The following is a 14,067-nucleotide window of genomic DNA, read 5'->3' on the forward strand; positions in this document are numbered from 1 at the left end:
TACACAGGGAGACCCTGTGTATGTGCTGTAGTGGGGGGTAGGGGACACTAAGGGCGGACACCAAAACCATTGTGCAATGACACAGCAGGTGAAAAAGCCCTGACAACGTTCAATCTTCATAAGATGCAGTGAGGAAGATCCCAGAAATCTGTTCTTTGACCTCCACATGTCACCCCACACACCTGTCCCCACCATATAACAATATTAAAGGACTTGAAAACAAATAGTATCTGTCTTCTACTCAATCTGCCGGGACAATTTCAACTTAAAGCTGTGTGCTATTACAGAATTGTTAAGATCAAAACTAAAGGCTAGCTCCCCACTATGTTTTACCAGCTGCAATGGCTGACCATGCTTGTCAATCTAAAACTAAAACCCAAGCAGCTGGGCTAGGATTTTAGATAGGAAGACCTACCCTAAATCTGGGCCACACCTTCTAGTGGCAGCCCACACAAAAGGGCATGGAAGGAAGCGTTTGCTCCTTGCCTGCACACCCTCTCTCCCTGAGGCATTCCTCCTCTAGTGCTAGAACCTGTTTCTTTAGTAGTCTTAATGTAGACTGAGGACCAGCTGAAACATCCCTATGGACTGGATTACTGAGTTCTTGGCCTTTTTGTCAGACACCCATTGTTAGACTACCTGGACCTTAGCCTTGTAAGACCTTCTAATGAACCCCTTTCAATACATATAACTCATTCTATCCGTTCCGTTATTTCTCTAGAGAACACTAAGGCGCCTGTACTCTAAAGCTTTCAAACATTCATCCTAAGAACCTGAAATGTAATAGAAACAAGGTTTCTGAACAGCAGCTGTTCACGCCTGGATATTATGAGAAAGCTGATCTAAATGGCAAGACTTCTCAAAGAGACTCCTTTACTTCAGAGAGTAGATGGAGCATGTAAAATCCAGTCAAGCTATGCAAGCTCCCACGTACAAAAGGCTGGTGCCACCATAGCTGCTGTGGCCACATTACATGTGGTATGGCACCACCTTGTGGTCAGTCTCAAGCAAACCACTTGTTACCAGGGCAATCCCAAGCCTGTTTTCAAACATCCTCAAAGGATACCACATTCTGGTCACTTATAATTTTATTGATTTTTTTTCCTCTTCACGTCTTTTAAAATAGAAATAGCATGTGAACAACAGCTGTTTCTCACCAAAGCTTCAATTCAACTGATTGCCTCAGAAAGGCCATCAGAACAGTGTCTCTTGGGGCTACAGGTCAGGTATGCTTGCTTGCCTTGCCCTGGGTTCAATGCCCAGCACTGGAGAGAATCAGACTAAACAAAACTACAAACCAAATGCTAAAACACTGCCTTTTTACCCCCCGAAATACTACTGTAGACCCACCAGACCCAAGTTCAAGTTTCTGCCCACAAGACAGCCAGTCAGTCTTCAAAACCACTGTCAGTCAGACTCCTCTCCGCTTGCCCCTTCCATCAGCTAAGCCTGGACTGATGGCCGTCTTTCAGGGTAGTGCAATCGGAAAGAGCAGTCAAGGTCTACGGTCACCTCCCATCCACCAGCTGGCCAGCTGGGATATTATCTCCTCCACACACTCCCACCCCAAACCATCTTTATCTACTTCTTCCTTTAAAATGTGCTGCTTTGCTTTCGGTTTCACAAAACAATGGCTGCAGTGTCCATTAACCTGCCTGAGAAGTGGTCTGAGTCTGACGTCATTCCTGAGCTAAAAATAAGGAAAAGCGAAGCTGTGGCCTTCCTGCCACAAGATCAAGAAAGGGAAGGCTCTGGAGGGTGGTTCTGGGAAGAAGTAGACTCTATTCCAAAGGAAGAGTGTTCTAGCTGGGGTACAAAGCAGACATCCTGGGGTCAGGGGACAGTGGGGGGGAGAACACATTTATTTTCCCCTTTTAAACTTCCCAGCTCCCCCAGTCTTTACTTTCTTCTTAGCGGGTCCCTTGGGTTCTGGCTCCTTGCGCTTGGCGGAGGAGAGAGAGCCGGTCACCTTGAAGAAATCATCAAGACGGCCCTGGGTGCTGCCCTGGCGGCTCTTACTCAGCCGCTTGACCCCACTGCGAATTCGCTCCTCAGAAAACTGCTTTTCACCACACATAAATTTGACCAACTCCTCTTCATTCGGCTCGCTCCACTTCAGCTCCACAGACTCTGGGTCCAGCACCTCGGGCTCCAGGAAGAGCTGCTGCGCTTCTTTGTGGAGCCAGTTCTCTGGAATGGGGTACTTGTTGGGGTCCAGCCGCCGCACGATCTCCTCGATGCTCTTATGCTTCTGGATGAGGTCCACAGCCCGCTTGGGCCCGATGCCCCGGATGCTCTCACAGTAGTCACTTCCCAGCAGGATGCACAGATCCACAAACTGCTCCTGGTTCAGACCCAGCTCCTGCAGGACTCGGCTCAGGTGGAACTCCTGGATGGGCAGCTTCTTGGCCTCACTGGCAGTCAGATGTCGCATTAGTACAGGGCTGCCAAAAGTGAGGCAGTCCATGTCCTCGGTGGCTGCAGCATAGACTTTGCCAGCCTTCACCAGGGCAGCGCAGCTGGCCTCTGCCTCGCTGGGTGCATCAAGGTATGGGATGCCCATGAGACTCAGCAGGTGTTTGCACTCGTCATTGTGTTGCTTGGTTACCTTCACCAGCCGCTTTGTGAACTTTTCCACCTCCTCCTCGACCCCAGCCTCCTGAGCCTGCTGCAGCTGCTTCTCGGCCTCGGCGCGCCTCTCACTGCGTTTGGCCAGCTCACCTGACTTCAGCTGTGGTGGTTTGCCATCAAAGACATATACAGGCTTGATGCCATTCTCCATCATGCGGATGGTACGGTAGAACATGCCCATCAGGTGGCTGGTGGTCTCCCCCTCCTCATTCTGCAGCACATCCCCACCCTGACGGACAGCAATCAGGAACTGGTAAATGCTCATAGAGGCATCAATGGCCACCTTGCGACCGAAGTAGCTCTTGATGTCATTCTCCCGGATGGCACTGGGAGCCACATCAGCAATTAGTTTGGCAAGGCCTTGAATTCCCATGGTAACACAGGAACAATGGCTAAAACAAAGAAAGACAAATAAGAGGGGGATCTTGGAGGACAAAAGGAACAAAGACTATACCTGGCAGCATTCACCAAATTCACGTTTAATCAAATTTAACATGAAACACAACAGGACTTCATTCAAGCCAGCAGAGCAGAAGATGCAAGGGCGAACAAGATGCATCAGTCAAGATCTACAGTGCACCCAATTAACAAGCAGGCCTCGTAAGCATCAGGGGCTGATCTGGGTGCTTCGGGAACTGAGACCATGGATGTTCTTGGATAACTTAAGGGCTCCAAATAACAACAGCACAATCTGCCATACAAAGAATGGATTCAACTTTCACCAGCATCAAGGATCATAAAAGACAAGTGCTTGACTCAGCTTGAAGGACCCCGATGATCATAATGGCAGAAGTGAGCCCTCAAGAGCAGGTAAATACCAGCTATGCAAATTGGCTATGTCTGATTTATTATTTCCCTACAGATGTCTAACTGATGCAACAGCCCTGAAGGATACACTTCTGAATGAGAACCAAGTGGCCATCTCACATGCTCTAGCCCTCCCTTCAGCATCTCCCTTAGCACCTAAGAGTTTGTTTATAGCAGGATGCTGGAGGGGTTTGAAGTCCTCTTGTTTGTACTTTTTTCCAACACTAAGTCTGAACCATGAACCTCATGACTCCTCCAACAGGTCCTGAATTAAGAGCTGGCAAGCTGTAGTCACAGAGCCTAATACTACAATTCTGTAGTTCAAAACTTCCATCAAATTGCTCCTAGGGCAGTGTTTACAAAACTATCCTCACAATTTTTCCCTTTCCAAATGAAATAGAATTTTCCTTCATCTAATATTTTTCTTTAAATGGACTTTAAATAAAAGGGGGGGCCAGTTATGAGCGATAACACATGCCTAGGTGTGGGAGGGGTTGTGTCAGGGTTTCTGTATGTAGCCTCAGATGTCCTCAAATGAGCTCTGTAGACCAGGCTGGCATTGAACTGAGAGATCTGCCTGCCTCTGTCTCCTGAGTGCTGGGATTAAAGATGTGTATCACTATGCCTGGCTTTTAAAGATTTTTCTTGTTTTGAGAAATGGTTTCTCTGTGTAACAGCTCTCTGGCTGTCCTGAAATATGCTCTATAGACCAGATTGGCCTCAAACTCAGATACGTCTGTCTCTGCCTCCCGAGGCACTAGTGGCTTACACCTTTAATCCCAGCATTTGGAAGGCAGAGAATCTGAGTTCAAGGCCAGCCTAGTCTATATAACAAGTCCCAGGCCAGCCAGGGTTACAGTAAGACCACATCTCAAAAAACAAACAAAAACTTAAGTTGGGAAAGAGAATCCAACTTAAGCAAAAATATTTGCTATGTGTAGGGTGGTGGTGCACACTTTTAATTCCAGCACTTGGGAGGCAAAGACAGGTGGATCTCTGTGAGTTTGAGGCCAGCTTAGTCTACAAAGTGAGAGCCAGGACAGCTGGGAATACACACAGAAAAAGCCTATCTTGGGGAGGGGAGGGGAAATCTGCATGTATCAGTAGTCATATTTTAATGTGTTAAATATATAATAAAAGGATTTTCTAATAGGTAATTTACTAACACCATCATGCTTGCCCAATGATAGTACTGCCATACAATAGTAAAATCCTATCAATTCTTCTAATTGTTCCCAACCTTACTTCACGGTGTCTTCCTAAAACCTAAGTGGCATTTATACTCCCCCTCCTGGATGCAAACATCTCAGCAGGCATAGCACCTGTAGAGTAGGGAAGCCTAATTGAAAGCCCCGCCTCTCTTTTGTTCAGCTGTGTCTTTCCCCTGCCAACCTTTCTCACTTCTTCCTGGCTTGTATTATTGCGGTTCCCCTATGAATACAAGCAGCAAAAGTTCAGCTTCAGGACTGAGGAATATAGCTCACTGGTACAGCAGCTTTGCCTAGCAAGGATGAAAATCCAGACTGAATCCCCAGAAATCAAATAAAAAGCCCAGCTTTGGGTAGGGTGGTGACGATGCAGGCCTTTAATCCCAGCTCTTGGGAGTGAGGCGTATCTCTGTGAGTTTGAGGCCAGCCTGTTCTACAAATCAAGTTCCAGGACAGGCTCCAAAGCTACACAAAGAAACCTGTCTCAAAAAAAAAAACAAAAAACAAAGCCCCAAAAGCCCAGCTTCGAATCCAGCTACCACCCGTGAACCCACTTGGTGTGTTGAGCTTGTATAACAATGGGAACTAGGGTCTGGAGAGATGGGTCAGTGGTTAAGAGCACTGGCTGCTCTTCCAGAGGACCTGGGTTCAGTTCCCAGCACCCACATAGCAGCTCACAACTGTCCCTAACTCCACTTCCAGGGGATCTGACACCTTCACACCAATGCACATAAAATAAAGTTAAATTTAAAACAAAACCAAAACAATGGGGACTGACCTAGGAACTCACACATGCTAGTTCTAGCAAGTTCTCTACACTGCGCCACATCTTCAGCTCTGTGAAACACAATTAAATCACTTATTCTGTGCTCTGAGTTGTAAAATAAGAACCATTTCTGCCTTGCAGAACCAGTCAACCGACACACCGGATGGAAGCACAAATCACCAGATGCTGTGATGTTCCCCCATTCAATTCTCTGCTTCACGCCTCACTTACTGCTTTGCTAGAATGAGTACCAGAGTGTCAGAAGAGAACCTGTTCTGTCCAGATAGCAAAGCCTTAAATGAAATGAATCTTTCAGACTTCCCTTCTCCAGAAATGTCCTTAGGGCTTTTCCAACATCTCCCACGGCCAGAAATGAAAGAAAGCAGTGTCTCAGGGGCTGGAAAGACAGCTCAATGGTTAAGAACACTGGCTGCTCTACAGAGACTGGTTCAATTCCCAGTACCCATGCGGCAGCTCATACCTGTCTGTAACTCCAGTTCCAGGGCTTCTGACGCCCTCATACATGCAGGCAAAACATCAATGAACATAAAATAACAAAAAAGAAACCAGCCTGGTCTACAAACAACAAGAAAAAGCAAGGTTTCTTGATGTCATTTCCTTAGAGGTACAAAACCTCCCCGGAGCTCCATACTCGTCACAAGGGCCCTCAAAGAAACAGGCTGTGGTCTCTCCGGTGGACTGAGGTTCTGCTTCGGAGTTCCCCTCCGAACTGCAAGCTAACAAACTCGTCGCCTCTCTCGAATCCCATTTCTCCCACAAACCTAGACCCAGGTAGCCGTCTTCCTCTCGCAGTACCCCGCAGACGCAGGCACGAAAGGGGACTACTGAACAAGTCGTTTCTAGTGTTTTTGGTACAGGGCCTTAGTCCTCATAGGGAAAGGTTATCACCTTCTTCGTACCGCTGGAGAAAGAGAGAAGCTCGGGGCAGCGCGACTGGTCCAAGGCCGGGGCCGCCTACTGCTGCACCCGCGGTCCTCGCCGCTCTCAGAGCCGCTTCCGCGAGGCCTCACCCTACCTTGACTGCACGAGGCCTCTGCAGCTAGCGGTGGTCCAGCAACCCCACGGCACTCAAGACAGTCACGACCCCTTCTTCTGATGTTGAGGCGAAGTCGTTTCGCCTTCCAAAGCCCGCGCTCTAGTCACGTGACCCGCCCGCCGCGAACAACCTTATGGGAAATGTAGTACTGGTTCCGTCACTTCCGACAGCAGCTTTCATAGTGGGCCTTATTTCCGGGAAAATGAATTAAAACAGAGACCCTGCACTACCCTCTCTCATAATCCGACCTCAAGCCACTCGAACCAAGTCCTCATAGTCCCAGTCACCTCTACACCCGAAACCGCCGGACTACAAGTCCCACAATGCCACGCGCGAGGGACCACATCCTCTTCCTGTTGCTTAACGCGCTTGCTTCTGCCGACGTGTTCTTCCGGTGGTGGACCGGTGGTTTATCGTGTGCGGGGCAAAATGGTGAGATGGTGGGAGCTGCTGACAGGGCTGTGGGCCAGGATTCCTGGGTGCCCGGTCCACATCGCGTTCTTTCGCAGAGTCTTTAGCTTTCCGTGACCCGAGGGTGGGTCGCTGCTGGAGTCGTGTTTGAGTTGGGGACGTGGATAGCAAGCCCCTTGCCATGGATTTCTCAGACTGAGGTTTCCATCACAATGGGCTTATGATATTGTTGATTATAAGGCTGAGGGGTGTGGGTTGCACTTGCATACCTTCGCGCTTTTATTTCTGTTTCCTCTGATCAGTTATCTCTATCTGCAAAGTTTCCCCTGCCGAACTCATCCCGCAAGGCCCTTGGATGTATGTCATTACCTGGTGAAACACTTGAAACCCTCATAGGCACTTGTCTGTCTGTCTTCTGGGAGCTCTCACAGTCTCTGTACACCTCCTGCCACGTTTCATGGACTTCTCTTTTATCTGCCACGCCTCCTAGTGACCACCATCTGACGTGCATTTAGTTCTGGGATAATGTCTATTCATCTTTGTATTCCTGTTGTCAAACACTGGGCCTGCAATTGGAGGCTCCATAAATGGCAGCAATTGTCTTTGACTTTTTTAGGGGGGGCACGGGGGACATAATTGTTTACTGAATTGAATTCCTGTGTTTCTTAGAACAATGGGTTCAGTTTACTCCTCTGGAGTTGTTATGTTCTGGACTTTAGAAGCATTGGCTGGCAAGTGACAATGAAAGTTAACATTTGTACAGAACTTTACGTTTATATCCCTTTCACAGGCTTTATCTCATGAGCTTCTCTGCAGTCTTAGGAAGGAAACAAATACCTATTGAGCAGTTACTCTATGCGGGGCAGTAAACCAGATGTGTTAACATTTATCATAAGTCTTTCTCCAATTACTCATCAGACCTATGAAACAAATGCTGTTATAACTACTTAACTCAAACCCCAGGGATGCAGTAAAGCTGTTACCACCAGTTATCTTCTGCTAGGAGATCCCTGTGGTTCCTCCTAATGTGGTGGAAAAAGTGCTCCTGAATTAGAGCTTGAGCTCTGTGTAGTAGTCTAGGTTTTGGCTTCCTGCACAGATGAGTGCTTTAGAGTCTGGACACAAATCCAAAAGCAATGGAAATTGTGGGCAAGCTTTTTCTTTTTTCTTTCTTTTTTTTTTGTTTTTTGTTTTTCTTTTCTTTTAAGGTTATGTATGTATTTCTTTTAAGTTATGTATATATATTATGTATAGTGTTTTGTCTGTGTGTCTGCCTGCACACCAGAAGAGGGCACCAGATCTCATTACAGGTGGTTGTAAGCAACTATGTGGTTGCTGGGAATTGAACAAACTCAGGCCCTCTGAAAGAGCAGCCAGTGCTCTTAACCTCTGAGCCATCTCTCCAACCCAGCACGCTTTTTCTTTGTTTGTTTTTTCTCCAGACAGATCCATGATTGTCTTAGTGATCACTGTCTAGAAAGTCCTAAGAGTCTCTATCCCTTTGTATGCCTGAGCCCCTAGCTGCTGCTGCTGCTGCTACTGCTGCTTCTTCCTTTTCCTCTTCCTTTATGCACATCAGCATTTTACCTGCATGTGTGTCTGTGTGAGGACGTCGGCTCTTGGAGTTGTGGACAGTGGTGAGCTGTCATGTGGTTTCTGGGAATTGAACCATGATCCTCTGGAAGAGTAGCCAGTGCTCTTAACCACTGAGCCATCTCTACAGCCTCTCAGCTGCTGCTCTTATCTTGTCGAAAGGAAAGCTATAGCCTTCGTGCTTTTTTGTTATTTTGTTTGTTTTTTTTTCTGTCCTGGCGCTCGTACCCAAGATTTGATACACACTATGCAAATGCTCTACTACAAAGTCTGCCGTGTCCCTACTTGTGATTGTAAGGCTGGAGAGATGGCTCAGTGGGTAAGAGGGTCTGGTATACAAGCCTAACAACCTGAGTGTGGATCCTAGGATCCACATTAGTCTTAAAGCCAGGTGTGGATTAGATTTAAAGCCAGGACTCATATAGCAAGGTGGAAAGTGGAAAATGGAAGCAGGAGAACTGCTCAGAAGCCTGAGGGCCAACTGACCTGGAGTGTGTGTTGTAGTGACCCAGAAAACAGAAATGAGAGAGACCTCGCCTCAAACACAGCAGAAGGTGACTCTCAGAAAGTTGTCCTTTAACCTCCACAAGTTTGAAAAGAAAGTGAGTAGGGAGGCTGACCTGCAAAATGGTTCAGCAGGTAAATACACCTGCTGTCAAGCTTGGTGACTTGAGGTCAATCCCTGGGATCCACATGGTAGAAGGAGAAAACCAATTTTTGCACGTTGTCCTCTGACCTCCGCATGCGCTTGATGATACCTGCACCACACACATGCAGACTAGATAAATGTAATATAAAAAATTAAATGCACACACATATACATATATATGTGTACAGACACAAGCATACACACACACAAAATTATTGTAATTTCCATTCCCATAGTGAATCACTTGAAGGAGTTCTACATTTCCCAGGCTGAGGTGTGCCTCTAACAGTCTTCTGCAGTGCATGGCTGCTCCAGGGTCTGCCCAAATTGAAACTAAGATTGGTCTCCTTTCTTCCCTAGGAGCTCGAGGCCATGAGTAGGTACACCAGCCCGGTCAACCCGGCTGTCTTCCCACACCTGACTGTGGTACTTCTGGCCATCGGCATGTTCTTCACCGCCTGGTTCTTCGTGTATCCTTTTACTGAGCAGCCAGGGAGCCAGAGTTAGTGGCCTAAGAACTGAGAAAGAAACCACATTGGGTAACTGCACCCTGCTACATTTTCCTTTGAGGTGGGGTTGGGACAAGGTGAGGAAAAGGCAGGCCATGGCCTCACTTTCCAACCTCAAGTTAGCTGTTTGCTCTTGAGACTGAACTAAGTTTCTAAAGGAGGCTTGTTGATATTTAGGGGGTTTTGTTTTGAGACAGTCTCACTGTGCAGACATGACTGACCTGAAACTCAGTGAGGTTCGCTGCCTCTGCCTCTGGAGAGTGCTGGGATTGCACCTCTCCACCCAGCAGAAAGGTCTTAAGCAGGGGTGTGCTCAAGTGTCAGAAAGTGGCGTCAGTATTAGCTGTACTCTGAGATGTGATTAGAGGTGATTGGCCTAACTACTGTGGGCTTCTTTCCGTCGTGGGTGTTAGAGGTATGGTATGGAGCATCAGGGCCTGTGCCATCTCTTGGTCCCCTCTGCCTGGCAGCACCAAGCCAGACAAGCCTCCAGGAATCCATTAGCCTGTGTTCCCCGTGTTGAGTGGTCCTAGACAGTGCCTGCGCTGTAGTCCATCTTTGCTTCTCCTTTTTTGCTTTTTCCTTTTTTGGTTTGTTTTTCTTTGTTTGTTTGTTTTTTCAAGATAGAGTTTCTTTGTGTAGCCCTGACTGTTCTGGAACTAGTTCTATAGACAACTGGTCTCAAACTCACAGATATCTGTCTGCCTCTGCCTCCCAAGCGCTAAGATTAAAGGTGTGCGCCAGCTCTCTTGGCTTCTCCTTAACAGTCCTTCTAGTTACGAGGTCACCTCCACCAAGTACACACGTGACATTTACAAAGAGCTCCTCATCTCCTTGGTGGCGTCACTCTTCATGGGCTTTGGAGTCCTCTTCCTCCTGCTCTGGGTTGGCATCTACGTATGAGTCCCCAAGGGTAAGAGCTGTAACAAGATGGTGCATGCCTGAAGAAGCCTCCTCTAGCCATATCAATGGGTCCTCTCTTCCCTGATTCATGGAGACAGAAACACTGGGCTACATCACACTCTCCTCAGTCCTCAGTGAGATCTGGTGTGTCAGTTCTGAGCTCTCCATATTACTCAAGGCCTCACTCAAGCTTGAGGTGCACTTGGTAGGCATGCGGGTGAGGGCTACCTGTGTTTTTACATCTGTGTTCTTTCAAGTTATACGATGACTTAGAAAGGATCCGGGAAGTAAGAGATGAGCACCAAACAGGTGACTGAAAGTCAGATTTGGTGACCCTTGCATAGCCCTTGCTCAAGGAACACGGGGCTACAGGGGGGGAATGTAGAAGGTCATTGGTCTCATTCTTAATTCTGCTTTCCTCTTCCAGGTACCCACCAGGCAGCTTCACCAAGTCCCTGCTTTTGTAAATTAATTTTTTTACCACTGCTACAAGTGTCCCAACTGCTATTTACAATAAAGGCAGATGTGTGACCAGCCAGCCTCATGTCCATTCCATGGGGGTGGGGAGATGGGGTGTGGATGTACTGGAATGTACTGGAGTGTCCTTGACTGTTAAAGTCCCACCTTTCCCACTTCACTGCCTTTCATCAGTACCTGTTGCTGAGGTTTGTCTTATCTTCATAGGGGTAAGGGCTCCAGAGCAGTGTCATCTTGTCATTGCTGTGAGGCTCACCTGTGAGCAAGGACCCAAACCTGTTTCTGTGGATTTGGACGGACTTCTCCAAGGCCCAGCAGCAGTCAGTTTTGCCCTGGGCCAGTCTTTTCTGAACTCAGCCCCCCTTTGGGCTCTGGTCATCTAGGCTCAACCTGTTTTTTTCCCTTAGGTAGATTCTTTCTAGGTGGGAGGGGCAGGTTCATTAAGAAGGTTTGCTGAGCCAGGTGGTGGTGGCGCACGCCTTTAATCCCAGCACTCGGGAGGCAGAGGCAGGTGGATCTCTGTGAGTTCGAGGCCAGCCTGGTCTACAAGAGCTAGTTCCAGGACAGGCTCCAAAGCCACAGAGAAACCCTGTCTCGAAAAATCAAAAAAAAAAAAAAAAAAAAAAAAGGTTTGCTGGAGGTGTATGTGGCCAACTCCACCCTCAAATCCAAGAATAGGGGGCATAAAAATACGGAGTGACTTTCTGGCCCTCTGGTGTGGGAACCAGGATATTCTAGGCCCCTCAGAAACTGGATTCTAGCCAGCCTGGCCTCAGATGGCTCCCCTCCCACCAGAAGAATCCCAAGAAGACACCAGGAGGCAAGTTCAGATACAAAGCAGTATTTATACATTTATTTATATATGTATATTTACTTGAGAAGAAAAGGATAGTTTGGGGACAGGAAGCAAGTAGGCCCAGTGGCTTCCCTCTGCCTTCCTCAGAGTCAGAGTGAGTACATGATAAATAGGAGTCAGAGCTCAAGGAGAAGATAGGGAGTTAACAGGAAGGGAGACACTGTGAACACACAGGCCACTAAGGGGTACATCATGGGCAGGGGTCTGTGCTGGGGGCCTTATGTACAGCTTAAAGCAAGGGAGAGATTAGCCCAGTGGCTATAGGAACACACCAGAAGGGAGAGGAAGGGAGGGCATGCCAGGCTGTCAGCTTCCAACCTGTGGCCCTTTCACCTTCCCCTAAGCCCTTTCATACTTGGGGCTTAAGGCGACTTTGGTCCGAAGTTGACCCCCCTCAAGCAGCTTGGAGCCCAAGTTTGGCCCCAACTCACACTGAGGCATGCAAACGGGCAGCTGCCAGTGGGCGTAGGCTGGCTGTGTCCAGATGGACTCCAGGGGGTAGTGGAGGGTCACTTTCCAGTTAAGGACTGAGGGGCCACAGTCCAAGATCACTTGCCCCTCATGAGGGGGAGCTCCAGCATGCTACTAAAGCAGTGGGGCTGGGCAGTCTTAAGGCACTGCAGGAAGGACTACCCTGCGGGAGGGCAGAACAGAGTGGTTTAAGGCATAGGCCATGATTCCTATGGCAGAATAAAGGAATGGAGCCAAGTTGGGTAGAAAGCTTGGGGGCAAGGTATCCCTGCTGTTTCCCTATCCTGCTTTGAGAGCCATGACAGGACTTTTCAGACTCCACTTGCTATAGATAGGTCGCCCATTTAGAGCTGAGAATGGGAGTTGGAAAAGGCAAGGTCTGGTGTCCAAAGGGTCAGGATACCTCAAGGTATGAGCAGTTCCCTTTCCCACTGCTGAGCCCATGACAACTAAATGATTGCAGCGCCCCTTCCAGAATGCTGTGGGTGCTGCTAAGAAACGCTGAAGTGTCACTTGAGTAAAATCTCAGCCCAAACCCACCACTCGTCTCCTGGGGGTGGGGGAGGCAGAGATGGGTCCCACCAAGCATAGATCTATGCCTGGAGGGAGGAACTTTGATCTGGGGGGCACCAGGGTCCTTCCAACCTGAAGCCCACTCAGCTTTCCAGCTCCTTCCTATCCATGCTGCCCTGGTTTAAGTGCATTTAGTAATTACATCATTAATAACATTATCTGCATCCACCTTCCAGTGGAAACTGGCCTACTGCTTGCAAGGATTCCTGCTCCTCTGCTCAGAGAATGATCTTGTCACCAACTCCATCATGAGCTTGGGAAGCTCCCAGGAACACAGATCTTGGGAGCTCATAGGGCACCTTGCCTTCCAGGATACTCCAGGTTCAGGGGTCCAAGGCTTACCTGGCCTATTGGCCCCACTGGTTCAGGTCTGTGAGGGTGACTCCATCAGACACTAGTAGACTTAAGGTACAAGGTCAGCTTCTCCAGCCATCCAGGGCTGGCCCCAACTGCCTCGGGAATTCTTAGGAGCTAAGCTCTCCCAGGGAGAACTCTCCTGAACCAACCACATTAAAGCTTAGAAATCCAAGTCTAGTGTAACAGTCAAGCCCCAGAAAGTACTACCGAGCTGTCCCTCCTGGGAACAGCATAGTGAGAGTTCTCGGCTCTCCATGAACTCATGGGGTCCAGCTAGGTGTTACAGGTCTGGGTCAAACCCCCATGGGTCTTCTCTCCACCACAGCTCAGAAGGGAAGGCAAGGAGAGTTGGAGTGGACAAGTCAGGGCCATAGCTTCCCGTTGCCTACAGGGCCCTGCACTGAGCTCTCCAGCAACCATATCTAGACTGCCACGGATTGGTCCTGTGCTGCCAAGAAGAGGTGGCCAGAAGGAAGGCCCAGGATGCTGGTCACTCTAGCCCCTCTATACTGTGTGAGGGTAACCAGCTTAACCAGCAGCTCCAGTGTGAAGATTTCCAGTCTCCTCAGTCAAGGGGAGGCAGTAAAGAGCAGAGAGCTGGCCTGCAGCAGGCTCCAGTGTAACACCTTTGCATCCAGTGTTGAGGGCCCGGGGACCCAATCCCAGCTGTGGCACTGCCCCAGGAGGCAGCTCAGTCACACCGGCGGTAGAAGTGGAAGTAATAGTCTGTGGCTGGCTGGATGACGGCCTCTGAGCTGCAGTTGGCCTGACCCTATGTGGAAGGGAAGTGATGGGTGAG

General features: G+C 48.6%; 3 protein-coding genes across 7 annotated transcripts in view; 1 reads left to right on the plus strand and 2 right to left on the minus strand.

Annotated features, from left to right (window-relative positions):
• Positions 1 to 1,070: 1,070 nt before the first annotated feature.
• Fen1 (flap structure-specific endonuclease 1) lies at positions 1,071 to 6,602 on the minus strand. Its single transcript, XM_038314734.1, has 2 exons — positions 6,449 to 6,602; positions 1,071 to 3,023 (listed from the first exon to the last, which is right to left on the minus strand). The coding sequence occupies exon 2, from the start codon at positions 3,002 to 3,004 to the stop codon at positions 1,862 to 1,864; it is 1,143 nt and encodes a 380-aa protein (XP_038170662.1). The 5' UTR covers positions 3,005 to 3,023; positions 6,449 to 6,602; the 3' UTR covers positions 1,071 to 1,861.
• A 192-nt stretch (positions 6,603 to 6,794) lies between these two features.
• Positions 6,795 to 11,068, plus strand: Tmem258 (transmembrane protein 258). Its single transcript, XM_038314746.2, has 4 exons — positions 6,795 to 6,901; positions 9,483 to 9,592; positions 10,408 to 10,544; positions 10,962 to 11,068. Exons 1-3 carry the CDS (start codon positions 6,899 to 6,901, stop codon positions 10,532 to 10,534), a joined length of 240 nt encoding a protein of 79 aa, XP_038170674.1. The 5' UTR covers positions 6,795 to 6,898; the 3' UTR covers positions 10,535 to 10,544; positions 10,962 to 11,068.
• Positions 11,069 to 11,836: 768 nt separating this feature from the next.
• Positions 11,837 to 14,067, minus strand: part of Myrf (myelin regulatory factor) — a 31,415-nt gene continuing 29,184 nt past the window's right edge. For all 5 annotated transcript variants that reach the window (XM_042056068.1, XM_038348866.1, XM_038348865.1 and 2 more), the window contains one exon: positions 11,837 to 14,040. In XM_042056068.1, the coding sequence (XP_041912002.1) occupies positions 13,960 to 14,040 (81 nt within the window). In that variant the 3' untranslated portion in view covers positions 11,837 to 13,959. The remainder of the gene's footprint in view (positions 14,041 to 14,067) is intronic.

Source organism: Arvicola amphibius, chromosome 1, assembly GCF_903992535.2.
Source record: "Arvicola amphibius chromosome 1, mArvAmp1.2, whole genome shotgun sequence".
Taxonomy (NCBI): Eukaryota; Metazoa; Chordata; class Mammalia; order Rodentia; family Cricetidae; genus Arvicola; species Arvicola amphibius.

What these genes read in the sequence shown, in the direction of transcription:
- Tmem258 (XM_038314746.2), top strand. An exon ending in TTCACCGCCTGGTTCTTCGT is followed by an intron (nt 9,593 to 10,407) that starts GTATCCTTTTAC and finishes CAGTCCTTCTAG; the next exon opens with TTACGAGGTCACCTCCACCA.
- Fen1 (XM_038314734.1), bottom strand. Translation starts at nt 3,004, where the DNA reads ATGGGAATTCAAGGCCTTGCCAAACTAATTGCTGATGTGGCTCCCAGT.